At 39.8% G+C, this 20526-nt stretch overlaps 1 protein-coding gene across 1 annotated transcript; it reads right to left on the bottom strand.

Annotated features, from left to right (window-relative positions):
• Positions 1-6193: 6193 nt before the first annotated feature.
• Positions 6194-20255, bottom strand: LOC135219958 ((3R)-3-hydroxyacyl-CoA dehydrogenase-like). The gene is made up of 6 exons (XM_064257203.1): positions 20046-20255; positions 11992-12108; positions 11090-11283; positions 9773-9954; positions 9335-9462; positions 6194-6522 (listed from the first exon to the last, which is right to left on the bottom strand). Exons 1-6 carry the CDS (start codon positions 20086-20088, stop codon positions 6431-6433), a joined length of 756 nt encoding a protein of 251 aa, XP_064113273.1. The 5' UTR covers positions 20089-20255; the 3' UTR covers positions 6194-6430.
• Positions 20256-20526: the final 271 nt, after the last annotated feature.

Raw genomic sequence — 20526 nt, 5'->3', positions numbered from 1 at the left:
CATAAACTACACCTGTACAAAGTGTTCATTATTCTTTCTTCGACAACATATCAACCACCAGTTACGGGCTGCTGAAAAGCAAGAGCCCGTGCCAGCACAAGGCTGACTAATCTAACCACTACTACGGCTAACAACGGTGGTTTGAACTTCTTTTCCACGCCATCGATTACCGCTTACTCGGAGAGTAAGCCTACAAACTACCTTGTTTTGTTGTTTTTGTTGTTCTTGCTGTTGTTGTTGTTCTTGTTGGGGGTAGAGGGTAGGGGGTAGGAAAGCCCTATGGAAAAGCCTAAAAAGGTCTGAAAAAGGTGTTTCGCTTTAATTAAAAGATACAGGAATTTTAGGATAGGATATTTATGATTTATTCATGAGAATGAAAATGTAAAAAAATAAGTAGCGTGCACGTTAAACAGGACAGAACAATTATTTCTAATAAAATATAGCGTATTTATTTTAGTTTTTGTTGTTGAAACAACGCTCTATTTGACCGTAGATTTCAGCACGCTGCCCGAGTAAGCTGGAGGTCGGATCACGCCTCATTTATATACAACTTTTCCTCGCCCGAATTCTTGCCCCACTTCTTCTGTACCTTTTGCAAGCAAACAGGGCGCACAAACAGATTCACGTCTCTGGGGGCGTAACCTCCATCTCTTGAGTGAGTAAACCGATGTTCATGCATATCTAGACTATATTGCCATCAGATACTGTAGTAGATTCACATCAGCCATGCATCTGATGTCTAGGCCAGTCCCTTACGACGCTCCTGATTGGCTGTTGATAAGCCAATGACAGGGCTGGAAACTCTCAGTCTCTCTCGAGAGTTCACATGGGAAGGTCTACGTTCCACCTCTCCTGAGGGAGACGTCTTTCAAAAGTATTCCTCAGGAGAGGTGGAACATAAATCCTGCCTATGTGAACTCTCGAGAGACTGAGAGTTTCCAGCCCTGTGATTGGCTTATCCACAGCCAATCAGGAGCGTCGTAAGGGACTGGCCTAGACATCAGATGCACGGTTGATGTGAATCTACTATAGGTAGATTGACTTGTGTTGTAAAGTCACAACATAGAGAATGATTCTCAAACTTACTTTACTTCACGACACACTTGTAGAGCAATTAAAACTCTGGGGCGCACTTTGAATTTCAGTTAAATATTAGGCATAAAACTGCAAAATAGAGCAAATATTATAGAAATTCTTTAAATAAATATTTATTTATCAGTATGCCTCTGTGAAACCTGTGCTTGACGTAGTTTAGCAATTTTTTTAATGATAGGTTTCTAATATTTGATCTATTTTCACATTTAATGCTGACGAGTGCAAATATTCCTAATGCTCAGAGATATGCTGTGGAAAACTGAAATGGAATGTTTTCTAGACCTTGGAGTTTAGTACATCTTAGTTTTACCAGACCACTGAGCTGATTAACAGCTCTCCTAGGGCTGGCCCGAAGGATCAGATATTTTCTACGTGGCTAAGAACCAATTGGATACTTAGCAACGGGACCTACCTACAGCTTATTGTGGGATCCGAGAGATGAATTTCTATCACCAGAAATAAATTTCCCTGATTTCACGTTGGCAGAGAAGGGAATTGAGCATGGACCCTGAGATTTGTAGTTACATAGACGCAAATAGGCCAAATCATGCTTTAAATGCCATCGTTATACTGAATATTTATTCGCATTTAAAAACTGCCACACACACATATAAACATATATTTATATATGGTTTATAACCATGCATAAACGCATCGGCATACAACAACATTGCCTTTGTTAGCAGCAGAATCAATCTGATTTGGCTGCTCGACTAATTCAAAATACGCAGATTTCCTTTTTATTTTTTTTAATTCCGTTTTGATAGTCTTTGGATTATACTTGCCAAAAACACGAGCATTTTTCGCTTCATCCTAAACTTGGTTTATATTCTCTCTCTCTCTCTCTCTCTCTCTCTCTCTCTCTCTCTCTCTCTCTCCGACACCTATGGAGAGATCCTAGACCTAACTGTTTTTACTCCAATAAAGAAATGTTTAATTGAAAAAGAAACCCACAAAATCACTTTGTATCTTGTTTACTTCTAAGTATTTACATTAGTATAACTAAATGTAAATACTTAGAAGTAAACAAGATACAAAGTGATTTTGTGGGTTTCTTTTTCAATCTTCAGAAGAAAATTTAAAGAAATGTTTGTTAATCGGTACCATTGTCTGTAGGGAGAGAGAGAGAGAGAGTTCGCATAACCAGCGCACGATTCCTTGAAATTGTCAACACCACATACTAATGTGAGCCTCAGGGGCGGCGAGACAATCCTAATAAAGGCCACACGAGCCCAAACATACCCATGACTGCGTGCCCTCAAGAATTTCCCGTAGGCGGCAAACTAGCCGCATCACGGCGCTGATGAAGGAGTTCGAAAAGCGCAGTCAATCAAGACGAGGCGAAGAGCGGTTTAGTCATAAGAAGAGAATGAGACTATAAGTGGACAAGAACATTTTAGGTTACACCGAATGCTATGGCGCTCATAAATGAGCTTATAACAATGTTTGCTTATGCCAAACATGGGAAAACATTCAGGCCCACGGATGAATAAAAGTTAGCAGATCTAAAGCGACTGAAATCTAGTACAATAAGAGACTGAACTAGGCCTAATCCTTTGAAGATTCAGGTGTAGGAAAAGTCATTTGCAACCAACCGCTAATAAGTCTACAGCTTACCTTTTGATCCCTGGCCCAAAGGAACCCTCCCTAGAATGGGCTATAGGAATAGCACATAGAGTTTAGGCCAATGGCCAAGCATCGAGACCTACGAGGTCATTCAACGCTGGAAAGGAGATTGAGAGTAGGCAGGTTTGCAAGGTGCAACAGGAAAAAACCTCACAGTTGCATTATGAAATATAATATGCATGAACGTATATCATGTCCGTGTCTTCTTTTGTACACCTTTTTCCAGTGTATTCTTATTTGACTTTGTATACAATATCAATTCATGTATACCATCCCCCTGGAGATTAAGACTGATAAATATATGTCTCACGTGTGTGTGTGTGTGTGTGATTCATCATCAGATAACATTGTTCCTGACGGTTATTGGGGGAGATATCAAATTGATAAATATATGTCTCACATGAGGTTGAAGTCAGTCGCCAAATATCATTTTGTCATGATACTCCGAATATCTAAGCAGCTGTGTATATATATAAAACAAAATGTAGGCTAAGAGAGAGAGGGAGAGAGAGAGAGAGAAGTCGATAGAGGCTATATTCGCGATGTGCATATATAAATTTAGAGATTTTATAGGAGGAGGAGGAGGAGGAGGTAAACGTCCCGGTTACGTTGAAAACAATTAAAGGGGACATGAGTCGAAAAAAAGCAGTGAACCGAGTCTATTTGGGGTCGGGGTGGGGTGGTTTTATTCCCGTAGAGTTACGTGACGTCACAGGTGGCCACGCCCCCACTCCTTTTGGACCTCATGGACGTGCATGAGCTCATCAATAATGTGGAGTCGATTTGGGGTCAAGGGTGGCCACACCCCCTTTTACACCTCATCTACGTATATCAGCTTATAAGACAACTGGAGTCTATTTGGGGTCAGGGGGTCCACGCCCCCAATATGAGCTCATGTACGTGCATGAGCTTATAATACAAATGAAGTCAATTTGGGGTCAGGGGTGGCCACGCCCCCCTAGAATAGTGGAGTCTATATGGGGTCAGGGGTGGCCACGCCTCAAGGATAGTAGAGTCTAAATGGGGTCAGGGTGGCCACGCCCATTTTGGGGGTTTGGGGGGGTTGCCCCGCCCCTTTTTAGGCCTCACGTACGTAAATGTGCTTATTATGGAGGGGGGAGGGGGTAGCCACGCCCCTTGGGGTTGGGGGGCGGGGCTAGAAAAGTGGATTCTATATGGGGTCTTTTCCTCTACTCTCGTAGGATCAGAGATTGCCACAGGAATAATCTGTGGGAAGAGACATGCCTGAGGGATGGTATGAAGTCCTGCAAGAGGCTTCCTCCTCCAGAAGTCTACAGAACGCCAGCAGAAAGAGGCTCGAAACATGAGGTGCAAATGAGAACACTAGTCACATGGAAGATATCACATAAACTTCTCAACTATCCTGCATGTTGGTAGAGAGAAAAAACGCTCTCTTCCTATTCCACAACCATGGATCATGCTTAAGATTGGACACGTCAAGAAATATATATCTTTTCAACAGGACTAATATAACAACGATGACCCGACGCTGTCATGACGCAAAGAAAACCAGTTCAGAAGGTTCAACAGGAATTAGAGTATCATTTGGTACATCTCCGTTAGGTTGTCTCCCCCGTCTTTGTGTGCTTTTTCTCTTCTAGTGCAAATTGATTGTACTGTACGTATATGTAAGCCACCACGTCCCCTTTGAAGGGTTTAAGTTACCAGCAAGGCAAAGCGAGAGCAAATCTACAGAGACTCAAAAGGAAAGCAATAGAAAAAAACATGGAATTCGTGCCTGAATAATTAATCTGAAAAGGAGTATGGGGTGGCCAGAAAAACAATTTCTATGATAAAATGTAAAGCAGCCATCGAAGGGGCTGATGTTGCAAAGGAAGTGAAATCTGTTACAAAACAAAGGCCTCAGTCAATTGAAGAGGACGAGGAATTGTTGTTAATTTGGATAAATGAAAAACAGCCAGTGGCTGTTTCTGAGGCCATCGTATGTGAAAAGGTTGGGCAGTTTCATGCTGATCTCTAAGCCACCGCTAGAAAGAGTATAGTTATAGACGGCGCGAAGCAAGACGTGGGTGATACGAGCGGAGACGCTGCCAGTTCTGATAAAAGATGTGGTGTAGAAGGTTGCTGAAGAGTTCAGTTACTATGTAAAGGCTAAAGTTTTTATTTCCTAAGTGTTTATTTGTGATAAATCAGGCTCGTTTTGGAGGAGAATGCCAAACAGGACCTATTTCACCCAAGATTTGCAAAAGCAACTCATCGTTGATACTGATAACAAACGTTTGGCCACTGACCGATCAGCCTAAATTCTCTGGATGAAGTTACTAGGTTAAACCACAGCATAGTAGTGCCTCCCATATAATGAATACTTGTTGGTCCGCCCTGCACTTTCTGAATTTCATATACCGTGCCAATATACCCATAAACTTTCTAAAACGTCACGCCAGAGGGGTGGGTGTCTACTCTTTACACATCCAAGAAAAGGAAAGCACAGAATACTTCCTCGAACGGACCCAAATATATCATCACAATCTGCAGTGAATTCCTCTTTGTGTAACCTGGATTTGCCAATACTTTTAGATACTGTAAAATGAACATCAGGCTTCATTCCAGCCTTAGATTTCGGTACTTAGGGTACTAGAAAAGCTTTATAGGAAAGAGAGAGAGAGAGAGAGAGAGAGAGAGAGAGAGAGAGAGAGAGAGGTGGGGTAGCCACCAAGAAAATATCTGCAGCAGCCAATGAAGGAGAACAAGAAAAAAACTCTGCACAACGTATAATTTTGTATAACATTATTTTATACATCATTATACGTTAAACAGAATTTTTTTCTTTTTCTTCTGTTATAAGAAGACCTTTATTCGTTGTGTGATTCCCTGGTCTTCAAGACAGTGTTTTAAATTTGCCTGTCTGAAACCAATGCACAATCTTCTTAATCGCTATCTCAACATCATTGTGTCAAGATGGCGTTTGTGTTAAGATGGCGTTTGAGCGCCTCAGCGGCGTGGTTGGTATGTTATTAGCGTTCCACCTCGGTGGTCGCGGGTTCGATTCTCGGCCATCCCATTGAGGAGTGAGAGATGTGTATTTCTGGTGATAGAAGTTCACTCTCGACGTGGTTCGGAAGTCACGTAAAGCCGTTGGTCCCGTTGCTGAATAACCACTGGTTCCATGCAACGTAAAAGCACCATACAAACAAACAAACAAACAAGATTGCGTTTGTTTCTATACCTGGATTCAATCACATGACCTTCTCAGTAAAATTACAAGTCAACCTTTTAGACTACGTTTGTTACCACGACACCGGTTAATACTTGATAAAAAGCGCAAAATAAAAACAATCATGTCCCTCTAGGCGTCTTAGCTTTCATTTTTCACATAATCTACTCTGAGCGGAGAATTCTTATACACTATTAGTTTCCTTGAGAGCACCAATACTCAATATATTTCTCCAGATTACGCACCAATGTAAGACTGGAAAATCATTTCACTCCCTGGTATTCAGTGCTTTATTATAGCAGGCAAATCATATCAAAATCTAATGAAGTGTATCAAAAGTCAGTCTACTACAATCATTCAAATATAAAAATCACTTCCTTGGCAGTGAAGACCCAACTCGTGCAACCGCGACGGCTGGTTACGAAGAGGCAGGCAGGTAGGTGGTGCTGGTACCAGAACGCTTCACACAGCGTCTCATCCATCCGAAGTATGGCTTCGTCATGCAAAGTACTTTTAGCATATATATCCGCCGGTCACCTCAACGGAAGACCCGACCATGTAGCTGCTCCTGTCCGACAGCAAGAAGACGGCCACCTCTCCTACTTCTGGACAAATCGAAGAAAAGAATGACGTTAGGCGCAAAGACATAAACAACGACATCTGCTGACAGCAGCAGTGGGAAGGCCTATAGGCCTAGGTAGGGCAAAGAATTTTTTTTTTTTTTCTTTGCGGGGGAGGGGTGTCCGAAAGGAAATTATTCTCGAAATGTATGTATCTATGTGAATGAAGGAAAATAATAGTATTAGTAATTAGCAGACCTGTATTTGAAGATATAGAGCTAAATTTTCAATTTTTGACCGGGTTCAAGTTTAGCTACAAAGGGAATTTCAACTAGGGGCCTAGTATGGGGGACTAAGCATCTGACTGGGGGGGCAGACCCCACACTGCAGCAGTAACTGATCGCGATACAGCGCCAGTGATTTTTCATTGCCCTGGGTGAGGCACGAGCCAGCGACACTGAGCGGCATGCCACGACACTAGCCACCAATCATTTATTTCCAAAAGCCTCCAGTTGTAATTTCAACTTTGTTTAGTATATCAATAGCGCAAGAATGCATTTCAATGCAGTGCTTACACTGACTTCTTGGAAAGAGGACTACCGCCTCCTCTGCTCGGGTCCTCTAGGTCGGGTCCCAAAAGGTATTAGCACGCGCTAACAAACGCTCTTACATTAACATTTTGTTGTTGTTTACTTAAGATTTTTATGTGGTATTTGATTAAAATAAAAAAAATGCTAAGTATTTTATCTATTTTCCAATATACACCATTTGAATATTATTTTGTTATCAAAGCTTATGGTAAACAAAAAATTCTTTATTTTTTTTCTTTTACTCTAATTTTAATACATGAAATCAGTACAGTTATTAAATAAAGATGCAATATCTTTTTATATAAGAATGATAAAAATATGATACCAATATAGGAAAAAAATATCAACCACAAGAAAATAACAACAAATACTCGTGGATATGGCAGAGATTGATAAATTTACGTAGATAGTGTTTTAGTTCCATGATGTAAGGAGAAATATGTCAGTGAAAATATACTATGGAAAAATAAAGAAAACATCTAAATTCATATTTTCAGTTACCCATTAATCTTCATTTGATGTTTTCTCGTCGTCTTAAGCAACCTAGTTCATTCTCTCTATCGGAATTGTTTAAAACATATGAATTGAACAAAATATTTTTGAGAGATTGACAAGCTCTCTTGCTTTTTTTTTTTTTTTTTTTTGCCATAGAAGGACCAATCATATCTAAAAGCTTGGCCATGTAATTTCCACAATATTCTCTCGGCTCACTTAATTTCTCAAACAAATGGAATGCACTATGAGCAAAGAACACTGTGTGTAAGAACACAAAGGCCACCAGGATTCAGTTCCTTTAAAAATACACTAGAAATGTTACCTTGTAGCACTGGAGAATTACTTGATTCCTCAGATCCATTAAAAAAAAAAAAGATAACAGATGGGGAACTGACTCGTGGCGGCCTTTGTGTTCCTACACTTGACATAGTGTTCTTTGTTTAAAGTGTATTCCATTTGTTTGAGAAATTATTTGAGCCGAGAAAATATTGTGGAAATTACGTGGTTAAGCTTTTAGAGATGATTGATTTTTCTTTGGCAAAAAAAAAAAAAAAAAAAACAAGAGATTGTCAATCTCTGAAAAAAATTTTTCCATGCATATGCTTTAAACAATTCCGATCAAGAGAATGAACTAGGTCCCTTAAGAGGACAAGAAAACCTACTAAAGTAAGAATAATGGTTAACTGAAATTTGAATTTAGATGTTTTCTTTATTTTTCCATAGCATTTTTGCACTGACTTATTTCTCCTTGTGTCTTGGAACTAAAATACTAGGTAAATTTATCAAACGCTGCCATATCCACGATTATTTGTTTTTCTTTTCTTGTTATTGATATTCTTTCCTATATTGGTATAATATTCTTATCGTTCTTATATAAATAAGATATTGCATCTTTATTTAGTAACTGTACTGATTTCATGTATTAAAATTAGTTTTAAAAAGTCAAGATTTTTTTGTTTACCCTAAGCTTTCATAACAAAATAATATTTAAAAGATGTTTATTAGATAACAGTGATAAAATACTTTTTTATTTTATTTTTTTGGAAGGCAAATATCGTAAAAAAAATTTAAGTAAACATAAAAGAAAAAAAAAAAAAAAGTAAAAGCGTTTGTTAGAGCGTCCCTTTTGGGACCCGATCTTCAGGACCCGAGCAGCGGAGTCGCTAGTCCTCTTTCCAAGTATAGTCTATAAGTGCTTATAATACGAATCCAGGCAGAAATGTCACAGGTAAAGAAAGTACAGGAAAAAAAAGTCATATTAATCTATCCTAGAGTTATCCATGTATCCACCTTTGCGACATGTTCAGTAGAAGCCAGTTGGGAACTTATTTAAAAAAAAACTTGCTATGTAACCACCTTTGCGTCGTAAATATTAAAAAGATAATGACCCTAAAAGAAATTTTGTGAAATTATCCCCTTGACTCGATTACCGGCCACCATAGATGAATGTGACAATTTTTTTCCCTGTGATTTGTTTTCCTGACCAAAATCGTGACTTGTTTTTCTGTGATATTATCACCGGCCACGCTTTTAACGCCCTGTCGTAAAACCTTGCATCAAGCACCAATATTGACGGCAAAATCGAGGGAGTGCTTGTGCATTCTCGTAAGGCAACTAGAGCCTCTAAAACATTGAAATTCGGTGCCTAACTAAGGACGCTGACCACCTCCTGAGAGCGGAAGTGTTGAGGGAAACGTGGGTACGAAAACAGAAAAGGGAACTTACTACTACTATTGCACACGGTCTAGGTATACCGTGACTACTACACTCACCCTCTGGCTGGCCAATGCGTCCGATGGGCGTGCGCTCTCTGATAGCCTGTTGGACGATTTCGGCGTGCGCAGAAACCATGCCAGTCTCGATAGGACCAGGGAGGATGCTGTTCACTCGGATTCCATCGCTGAAAGCGAGTGAAACTTTATTATAAACCCCACATGAAGCTTAGTTCCAAATGCTAATAGTACTCTTAGCCTTATGGTCTAAATGTTAAAGTATTCCTGAATCTACAATCATGTAAGAGTAGAGTCTAAATGTTCACGTATTCTTGAATCTACGATCATGTATAATATATATATTCAAAAAAAAAATATAACTTGTCACAATGTCAGTAGGAAAAAGGATTTCTCTTTCCCCCTGCAAAGCTATACTGATTCGCATTATGCCAAATTAGAATAAGAGACAAATAGAAGACAAAGTGTACGAAGCCATACTGAATCAGTTCCTTGGAGATGGCTTTCGTGAAAGCGATGACTCCTCCCTTACTGGCGGAGTAGCAGGAGTTGTCTTTCAGCCCAAGGATGCCTGTGATGCTGGCGATATTCACGAAGCTCCCTTTATTCAGTCCGTGCTTCTCCATGGCGTTGGCTACGGCCTTACACATCAGGTAAGTCCCCTGTGGACAGCAGGTGAAAGGGAAATGAATTTATCAATTCACAGAGGTAATTGGACGTGAGGCAGAGCCGGCCCTAGGAGAGGTTTGGATTTTTTCTTTTATCTAAAAATATACATTGTAAAGGTCATTTTACAATAAATTCATATACAATATATGTAATTTATGTACAGAGACCCCTTATCACGACCACCAACACCGGAGTACATAAACAGAAGCGAGAGACCAGTGACGTCTCGTGGCTAAACGTATTGGATAATTAGGTAATTTTTTCTTTGTTTCTTGCTCAATTTGTTTTTGTATTTATTTATTGCTTTTCTAATTTTAACCAATCTAATATTTTTCAAGCGCTCTTGGAGGGCTCTGACGTGAGAGACCAAGGGAAACCTGATAAGGAACGCTGCTCTCAGAGTAAGCTGATGCAACTCAGAGGTTTGCACTGAACGCAGCCTTAGGCCAATATCATTTTTTCATTCAATTACTTTACAGGTGTAAACTCGAATTAACTCTTCATCATGCTAACTGGACCGATGCAAGTAAGTTAAAATATAGTGAATAGAATCAATAGAATCATGAGACTTCTCAGAGGTCACTGGACATGTGTTATGAATTTCAAAGAGAAGGTTACCAAAGCATACTTCAGATCTCTGCCACTGATGTTTCCTCAAATATAATTTCAGAATCAAGCCTTCGAAAAAATATTTCAAGCCCGCAAAAATTCTAATGAAGAAGGTTATTAAAAGTAATTACATGAGCTTATAGGACAAGACTAATACCCAAAGAAAATCAATTAAGATATGAACTGAATTTTACAGATACGGTCGCAAATATCATACGCCAGTACTATACCAGAAGCTAAAAACTTATTTGTGTAAATATAGAGATCTATGTTTATGCGTTTATACGCATATATATACATTTATATACATATATTTATGTATGTACGTATATACATATAGAAGTATCCGTTATCCCTTATTTATTTATCTATTTATTCTTATCTCGAGCTCCTATCCCACCCGCTGTCCAGTGAATCAGCCTATCATTTTTTCTTTACCTTAGCCTCAAAATTTCTTTACCACGCTATATCGCCAGTATCCTCTCTGCCACAGAAAAAAGAAGAAGGAGATGCCCTTGCCTTCAAATTCACATCAATGCAGTTCTTAAAGGAATCCTCCTTGAAGGACTTCATGGGTCCGATACCAGTCACTCCGGCCGAGTTGACGAGTAGTGTGGGAGGAGACTTATACTTCGCAACAACGGCCGAGATTGTGGCGTCTACCGACTCCGCTTTCGAGACATCAGTCATCAAGGCCAAGTGTTTGCTCGGATCTGTGGAGAATGTCACATATATCAATATATAAAAGCAATACAAATCATTTCTGGGACAACCTATATACAAGATTTCTTTCCTGTTTTCAATTTCTTTCGGCAGATCTGCAAACGGAAGTGTATTTGTTAAAAGAATGAGCATTTTATCTGCTTACTGAAGCTCTGCACCTCACGTGAATTGTGTGGTGTGCCCGAAACTGTGTTTGTGAAATGAGCGCTTTTAGGAACCAGGTAGGAACCTGGCACGGGCTCTTGCTCTTCAGCAGCCATAGTTTGATGAATCTAAAAAAAAAAATTTTTTTTCAATGAGCAGTTCATCTGCTTACAGAAGCAGAGTTTTACGATTATCTCAAAGTTCTATGAGTCCGTATCCCCTAAGGCATATTTTTGTTTATTTACGTTCCCAATTCATCCCTTTGTTTGTTTGTGTGTGTGTGCGTGTTTCTGCTTTTGTAAGCAGATAAACTGCTCATTTTTTCATTGTTTTCCATGATTCAATACATATTTGATAAATCTGCGTGCTCTTAGCTTTACGTAATGCAGTAAATTTGGACCTCATAACTGTCGGATTACCAATGTCTGCAATATTTTCCTTTGCGTAATATATAAAAAATTACAAACTAAAACATTAGGATATATTAATTACCAATGAATAACAACTTACGAAGCAGTACGAGGCCACAAAGCACACGGTAGCCAGACGCCTACCTCTAAACAGGTTGACTGTCTCCCTTGCGGTCGATTCCTTAATGTCACAAGCAACCACGGTGGCTCCTTCTCTCTCCAGAATCCGACATGTTGCCCTTCCTATGCCACTTCCACCTCCTGTGTGAATGCAATAATAAAACAGATAGAAAGAAATACTTGAAAATATTAAGGATATAAGTTGCTGATCTAATCTGAGCTAACTAATGATAGTATTCAGCAAACATGACCCTGTTTATGTCGTTTTAATGTACGTTTGGGGCTTAAATTGAGCAAGAATTGAAGCTTTCGCTTATCGAATGGCAAACCTGCTTTATTTATTACACATTTTACCTGTATATTACTTTCGCTTTCAGTCATAATTGTCCCCTTCACTCAATGAGATATGAGGCATTGCTTTACAAGGGACTTCTCTATTCTACAATTGTTTTGTATTACTTTTGTTCCAAGATGGCGCACGGCCGTACAAATATACTGACATACTTACCATAGAACTTCACGCTCACACAATTTCTTCGGCGTCCGCTAGTTTCTTTTATACTACTGACTAAACACCTTCCTCCGTTGCATCTTTTCCTTTGATATTCTGACTTGTGTGGCCATTATCATCTATACAGCAACAAATCCGCACCCTCCATAATGGAGACTAAGCATCACTAGAGTGGTTGAGTTCGCACAAGACAGATAAGTTTCTTCCTTGTTGTTATGGAACAGATATTCCAAACTCCTCGGGGATCAAAGTATTATATGCACTCATTTCTATAGTATTTGGTCGACAAATTATATTAATAAACGCCATATCTTCGTGCAGCCGGCTACTTTACTTAGCACGAGTTTTCCCTGGATTCATACCGGGTTAATACCGTGAGTAGGAGGGTTCAGTGCGCTACTGATAAGCCTTCTTTGTAAGAGCATGTTGTAGAAGTTTTATACCGCACAAAAGGTTCACACGATTCAGCAGTTAAAGTGCGAATGAGGCAGTGACCATTCAGCTTTTATACTAGGAGCCAACCCTATTAATGAATTCTGTATGTGAGCACAGACTGAAACAATGATTTTACCCACTTTCACCAGAAGCTGTTCAGCCATTCTTGAGAGGGTCATCAACAAACACACACACAGAAGGACATATCATGTAAGTTGCATTTAACAAAGAAAATAAAAACAGTAAATCGAACGACAATACTTCCTATTTTAACGATGAGTTACAATAGTAGATTCACATTAACCGTGCATCTGATGTCTAGGCCAGTCCCTTACGATACTCCTGATTGGCTGGCTGTTGATAAGTCAATCACAGGACTGGAAATACTCAGTCTCTTTCGAGAGTTCACATGGGCAGGATGTATGGTCCACCTCTCCTGATGGATACAAGGGACAGGCCTAGACATCAGATGCACGAGTGATGTGAATCTACTATAACAAAATTCTTTAAACTCCCTACAAAAGTATTTTGCAGATAACAAGTTGTAAACCTCACCACACACACATTATAAAAAAAAACCTTCAGAAATGCCACAACACTCATGTGAGGCTACTGGCGACAGATTTTAAATAAAACTAGGTAAATAGAGAAACCAAGGAAGCAAGCTGCGTGAAAAGAACGGCCACATGAAGTGCCTCAGTGACGCGGTCGGTATGGTGTTGGCGTGCCACCTCGGTGGCCGCGAGTTCGATTCTCGGGCATTCCATTGAGGAGTGAGAGATGTGTATTTCTGGTGATAGAAATTCACTCTCGACGTGGTTCGGAAGTCACATAAAGCCGTTGGTCCCGTTGCTGAGTAACCACTGGTTCCATGCAACGTAAAAGCACCATACAAACAAAACAAACACATGATTAGCCACTTCATGCTAACTACTATAGTCTCTTCCAAACACCTTCTGGAAAACGGTGGCTGGTTAAAGTCAGAAAAAAGAGTCACAATTGTGGCTAGGAAAAAAAATCACTTTAATTTATGGTGGCTGGTAATAAAGTATCAGGGGCAACTTGCACAATATTTCCTGGTGGTCATTACCTTTATATTTACAGTCTTTTTTATTTTTTGTTTTTTGTTTTTACGGAAATCCCCAACAGGCTTGTACAAAACAGGCCGCAAATGGTGGATACATACCGGGTTAAAACCCTTGGGGGGTCGCTATCTAGGAAAGATTACTGAGACTTTTTTCCTGTAACTTTTTAAACCTAGATTCTTGGAAAACAGGCGAAAGTAATGGCGCTGGAGTCCACCTCTGAGCAAGGAAACTTGTATTCATTAGACTGGAAGGCCTCAGTATAGAGACTATGGTAAAACCAAAAGTTTGTGAAGGAAGTTATATGGTCGTCACATGCCAGAAGGCAAATAAATGTGGCATTAAAGATGACGCAAACGCCCTGAACACAGCATTAACACGAATAGTCCAATCATCTGTGCATAGAATACCTTGGAGCCGTGAGTGCTTCAGTATGTGGAAGCAAGTCTGAGCAGCGACCCTGCAGTGGCTCCCGGGCCAGACTCAGAAAGAGGCAACCCATTCCCGTGCTAAAAAGTACTCAAGTGGTGAAAATCATACGCACATTTTAAGTCGTAACATCTCAATTATTTATTCAATTTCATAAAGCTAAACCAAAAACAACACAGATTTACAACAGAACCCTATGAGCTTTGATAGAAGCAAATTCGCTAATAACAGCATTGAAGTCCAACTGATTGGTTACTTCAAGCTGGGTTAACAATATCGCCAGGTTTGACAACCTGAGTTGACTTATAGTTGATCTTAGAAAGTTTTTTATTAGTGTTAACTTGGAGAAGATTCTCTCACAACTGGCCATACTTATTCCTACAGTTAAGAACAACCTCAACATAATAATAATATTTGGAACGAAATATGCTAGAAAATCTAGAATTATGCCAGACCAGACCTGCTCAAAAGAATATCCCTGTGGTAGGGGTGTAAGAATATTACCACCGTAGGTCCTGCGTGTCGTAAAAGGTGACTAAAAGGACACCTGCTGCTCCCTTGTCGTCTTACTTTTGAGTAAAAGGCTAGGCTCACCACCGCCAATAACTGTGGAAGTTGCTGCCTTGCAGTCTTACTTTTGAGTAAAAGGCTAGGCTCACCACTGCCAATAACTGTGGAAGTTGCTGCCTTGCAGTCTTACTTTTCAGTAAAAGGCTAGGCCCACCACTGCCAATAACTGTGGAAGTTGCTGCTTGTCAGTTTTACTTTTTGAGTAAAAGGCAGGCCCACGCCAATAACTGTGGAAGTTTGCTGCCCTTGCAGTTTTTACTTTTGAGTAAAGGCGAGGCCCACTGCCATAACTGTGGAAGTTTGCTGCCTTGCAGTTTTACTTTTGAGTAAAAGGCGAGGCCCACTGCCAATAACTGTGGAAGTTGCTGCCTTGCAGTTTTACTTTTGAGTAAAAGGCGAGGCCCACTGCCAATAACTGTGGTTGATGACAGCAATGGCATGTTGTCATAAAAACCCCTTTGCCAAACTATAAACCATGCCTAATGTTTTAAGGAATATGGCGCATCAGGCAACCGATCCCTTAGTGTAGGGATAACAGTGGGAAAGAAGAAGAGACCTGCTCAAAAGAGGCCAGAGTGGTGCCCCCAGTTACCAACTCTTCCCGGACAGTGCCGCCCAGTTCCCACAAGTGTCTCCTGAGTAACAATTTTCACAGTATGCTGGACTTACCCGGCCTTGCACTGACACATCTCCATACCAGATGACAGTACCTCTTCGTTGTGATCATTTTAATTAAAAATGAGATGATACTTGTTTTAGGAAAAGTACGTCTAAGTGCTACAGGCTTCTGCTCCTTATAACGTCAGACTCGTCGCCATTTTGCCTGCATCCTTTTGGGACGTTTCCTTATGTAACACCTGTCAGACAACCTCATCCCGCGTTGATCATGAACAAGCAGTTGTAGTCACCTCAGCTCCTTTCCTTCCCTTGTGCTCCGACTATCGAATTCCTCTCCAGTCTCTTTGTACCCACATTTCAGCAACTTGTCTCTTTTCGAGGTGTGAATGACATGTTGCACTTTCTTTTTAAAATTCTGAATGTTCAAGTAAGTGCTGAAAAAAAATTTCCCATTTCCTAAAAGTAGGGAAAGACGTTCTATGAGCAGGAGGATAGGGTATTGTGATGGAGGGGGGGGAGGGGTGGTTGGAAGGCATCCTCCAGATAGTTAGAAATACATTGCCTTTTCCTATAGCGGTTTCTGGCCCACAGAGCTGTCCATACGGAATAACTAATTTCGTTCAAGTAGGTAAAAACCAGACCAGATTTCTTCAATTAACAGAAGCATGGAGCTTTTATTTCTTGACACCAGATTCTCCACACAGCCAGTGGTTATAATGATGAACTATTATCATTGTTGACCACAAAACATTCAAAGTGCGTCTATAACTTGACCACTTTATCCTGGCTGCTTGGTAACCACTTCATGACGAAGGGCTGACGAAGGCCACCGCAGTGCATTGAGAGATAGTCTTCAATAACAAACAGCTGATAAGAATGAAGTGGGCGATTAGGGTATCTCTAATACAGAATAAAGTCTGTTCAAGAAGCTCCACAGCAGACATCAGGCGCTGAAAGCATGGCAAATAGGCAACGATGAAAATATCTGTCTCCAGATTATATACAAACTATACAAACAGATTTTCTTGTCTTGAGGTGTATTTTTCCTTTTTGTTTTTATATTTTTTAGTTTCCTTCCACTAATGTTTCTTGCTCTGGTGAAAGTTTGGTCCAATGCGTTTTCTTACTCTAAAAATTTTAATGTATCCTGATTGTTTTTAAATGTATAATTTTTAGTGTCACAAATTTACATTTAAGTCTTTTGCTACTTGTGTGTTGTTTTTTAATCTATCATAGAGCCCCTGAAGATGTATTTATAAATGAAATTTACGAAATGTCGGGAAATAAATATGAATAAGAAAAGGAAATCTTAATTGTTCAACGACATACGTGTCGCAAATATAGTGCTCTTCATTCAATGAAGAGCATCTTTATTTGTTGTTGGACAATTAAGATTTCCTTTTCTTATTCATATTTATTTCCCGACGTTTCGTAAATTTTATTTATAAATACATCTTCAGGGGCTCTAAAATAGATAAAAAAAAAAACAACACACGAGTAGCAAATAACTGAAACGTAAAAATGTGACGCTTAAAATTATACATTTAAAAAAGATCAAGATACATTGCAATTCCCAAATAAGACAATGCATTGGACCAACCTTTCACCAGAGCAAAAGAAACATTAGTGGAAGGAAACTGAAAAAATATAAAAACAAAAGGGAAAAATACACCTCAAGACAAGAAAATTGAACGAAATTAGTTATTCCGTATGGACAGCTCCATGGGCCAGAAACCCCGATGAGAAAATGCAATATATTTCGGACGATCTGGAGGACGCCTGCCAAAAATCCCCCCACCCCCCCTGCTCATAGAACGTCTTTCTTGCTTTTAGAAATGGGAATTTATATATATATATATATATATATATATATATATGTATATATTTATATTCATATATACTTATGCATACACAGTTACAATGCTCTTATTGGGTCAGGTATCTTACTTGAGAATTCATCGGACCAAAATCACGTCCAAGGACGATTCCTGAAAAGCATATAAATGCATCTCTACCGCGGGCGAGACCAGGTGTGCATGAATTCCAGGCAATAAAAACGCAGAAGACGTCAATGACTGGCGATATGCGCAGCTTGAACTGTTGATCGGAATAAAGAAATTGGGAGAAAGAGAGAGTTATCTTAACCTTATCCATTGTCTCATAATTGCATTCCAGTCAAATATCAAAGTCGCTTAAAATAGCGTAGATTTTTTTTTTCTTTGAAGGTCCAACTGACGAATGGAATCGTTGATATAACGAGGAAAAAAACTGCTGGCAAATGCAAGCTATCCATATTCGAATCGATTCAATTCACGAAGAATCAACACGATTCGCGATTCGTCTTGATTCGCTCGGTGTAGTAAACGGTTACATTGAAAAGTAGTGTGGGCGAATCAAGACGAATCACGATTCTTGTAGATTCATCTAACTAACGACTTTTAATGACCTTTTCTCACCACCTTCGGCAGAAGTTAACGGAAGCCTGAAGGTCATATTTCAAGGTCACATATTTCTGGAAGAGTAAACTCTTCATAGGCAGCTGTGGTAATCATTTTCCTGCTGATATATTAGATAGAAATTCTATAATAACTGAGTAAACTAAGTTTGAACTTTTTCTTAATCAAATTTCTTCGCTATGTTAGAGTGGTTGAACAGCAAAGACGGAAGAAAGAACGTAGGAGTGGACGTCAAAGGAAAAGGCCAAGATGCAACCATCCTTTAGTAGCGCCTACAGTTCACCACGTGAGGCCCACCGATGGCCCTACCCCAGTCCTCACTGCAGGGTCAATCAGAATGGGAAGACAGTGGAAATTGTTATCCCTTCCGGGTTTCCAATTAGGAATTTCGACAGCTTCACTCTCGAGATGTGTATGAAGACTTCTTGACTACGAAGGCCATTTGTACTTACAGGCATACAGACATACTATAATATTTAGATAAAACCCTGTGATAAGGGTGTAAGAACACTACCACTGTAGGTCCTGCGTGTCGTAAAAGGCGACTAAAAGGACAGCTGCTGCCTTGCAGTCTTACTTTTGAATAAGAGGCTAGGCCCACGGACAATAACTATGGAAACTGTTGCCTCGCAGGTGGACTTTTTAGTCAAAGGCTAGGCCCACCGCCAACAACAGTGAAAACAACTGCCTTGCAGGTGGACTTTTTAGTCAAAGGCTAGGCCCACCACCAACAACAGTGAAAACAACTGCCTTGCAGGTGGACTTTTTAGTCAATGGCTAGGCCCGAGGCCAATAACTGTGGAAACTGCTGCCTCGCAGGTGGACTTTTAAGTCAAAGGCCAAAACCCACCGCCAAAAACTGTGGTTAATGACAGGTAGGGCATGCGGTCGTAAAAACTCATTTGCCAAACAATAAACCATGCCTGACGTTGGTGGATGATGATGCCTTTGATAGAAGGCAGTGAAGAAGGTGCATCATGCAACCGACCCCTTAATGTAGGGATAACAGCGGAAAAGAAGAAGATATATATGTGTGTGTGCGCACGCGTGTGTGTGTAATTGTAATAACCACAATGGTCTTTTAGCTTTTCGGAGTCTTAGATCAATACACAAGACTGTAAATTTAGTCTGATGACCGTAGCAGGACTCGAACACGCATAGAGAGAATCAGAACGAGGTCACGTGGTCGACCTTACCTTCTCGTCTTCAGGTCGGCAACATGACCTCGAAAAATTCGAGAAGTTACGACGGGCATTTTAGTCACTTCAGTTGAATATGTGTTTGGCAAAGAATGACCAACAAATTCTAAATATATTATAGAATGTAGCTGTCTATTTTTCCCCTACTACTTCGTATAATTGTTGCATGTGCAACAGAAGTAACCATACAAATAAAAAAAAACAAAAAAAAAAGTCCTAAATTATTAAAAATCTAGAAGGAGGTAATTTTCATTACCAATATACGTATATATGTATAAATAGTATATATATATATATATATATATATATATATATATATATATATATATATACATATGTGTGTGTGTGTGTGACAGGTAAAAATGTTGTTACAACAGAATATATCTAATTAAAGGAGCCCATAAAAACGCCAAAATACAGAAAGAGTTAGTACTATATTTCAGAGACTGCTGCTCTCTCTCTCTGAATTATAGTATACTTTCTTTCTACATTTTGGCGTTTTTATGGGCTCCTTTTATTAGATTATATATATTATATGATTTCAAGAACAAAGCAGCAAGCATTTGCTGACTGTCATTCAAAGGTGCAGTCAAGGTACTTCGTAACCGCCACATCCTTCGCGTCGAAATGATATCTCAATGACCGCTCTATAGGCCTACTACTACAGCCAGATACAAACGTCACTACGACAGCACAAAAGATCATTCTCAAATAAATAACTTCCTTGGCCCATTCACTGCCACTAGCACCACAAGCAATCGCCACAGAAAGTTACCTGTAACTAAGGCAATTCTGCCCTGAAGTAATTCAGCAGTCATCCTTGGTTCCACGCTCAGTGATGCGTATTGATGTTGCAGTACGAGAATGCTTAAAAGGGAGACGCTCTCTCTCTCTCTCTCCTCCCCCGGGATACGTTCAGGTATGCGACGCCTGTGTATGGAACGCTCCTAAGAGGTCCACTTCAGAGTGACTGAGCACACTAGGTCTTGGACAAGGACTTCGGACTTGTTGTATATCAGTTCACTGATATGAAGATATAAGAACGTTGCCAGACATTGCCATAGCTCTCTCAGTCGTCGCTGAATTAGCTCTTGGTGAACTCTGCTAAAAATATAGTACTATGTATTCGAGGCAACTAACTTTAGAATTCTTAATTATATACTATGAATTATATACTACTAGATTCAATCGAAGTCATATCATAACCTACCTCCCTATATCCTTCTGTTGAGAGAGAGAGAGAGAGAGAGAGAGAG

This window comes from Macrobrachium nipponense, chromosome 1 (assembly GCF_015104395.2).
Source record: "Macrobrachium nipponense isolate FS-2020 chromosome 1, ASM1510439v2, whole genome shotgun sequence".
NCBI lineage: Eukaryota > Metazoa > Arthropoda > Malacostraca > Decapoda > Palaemonidae > Macrobrachium > Macrobrachium nipponense.
This window is presented reverse-complemented; position numbering and strand designations above follow the sequence as displayed.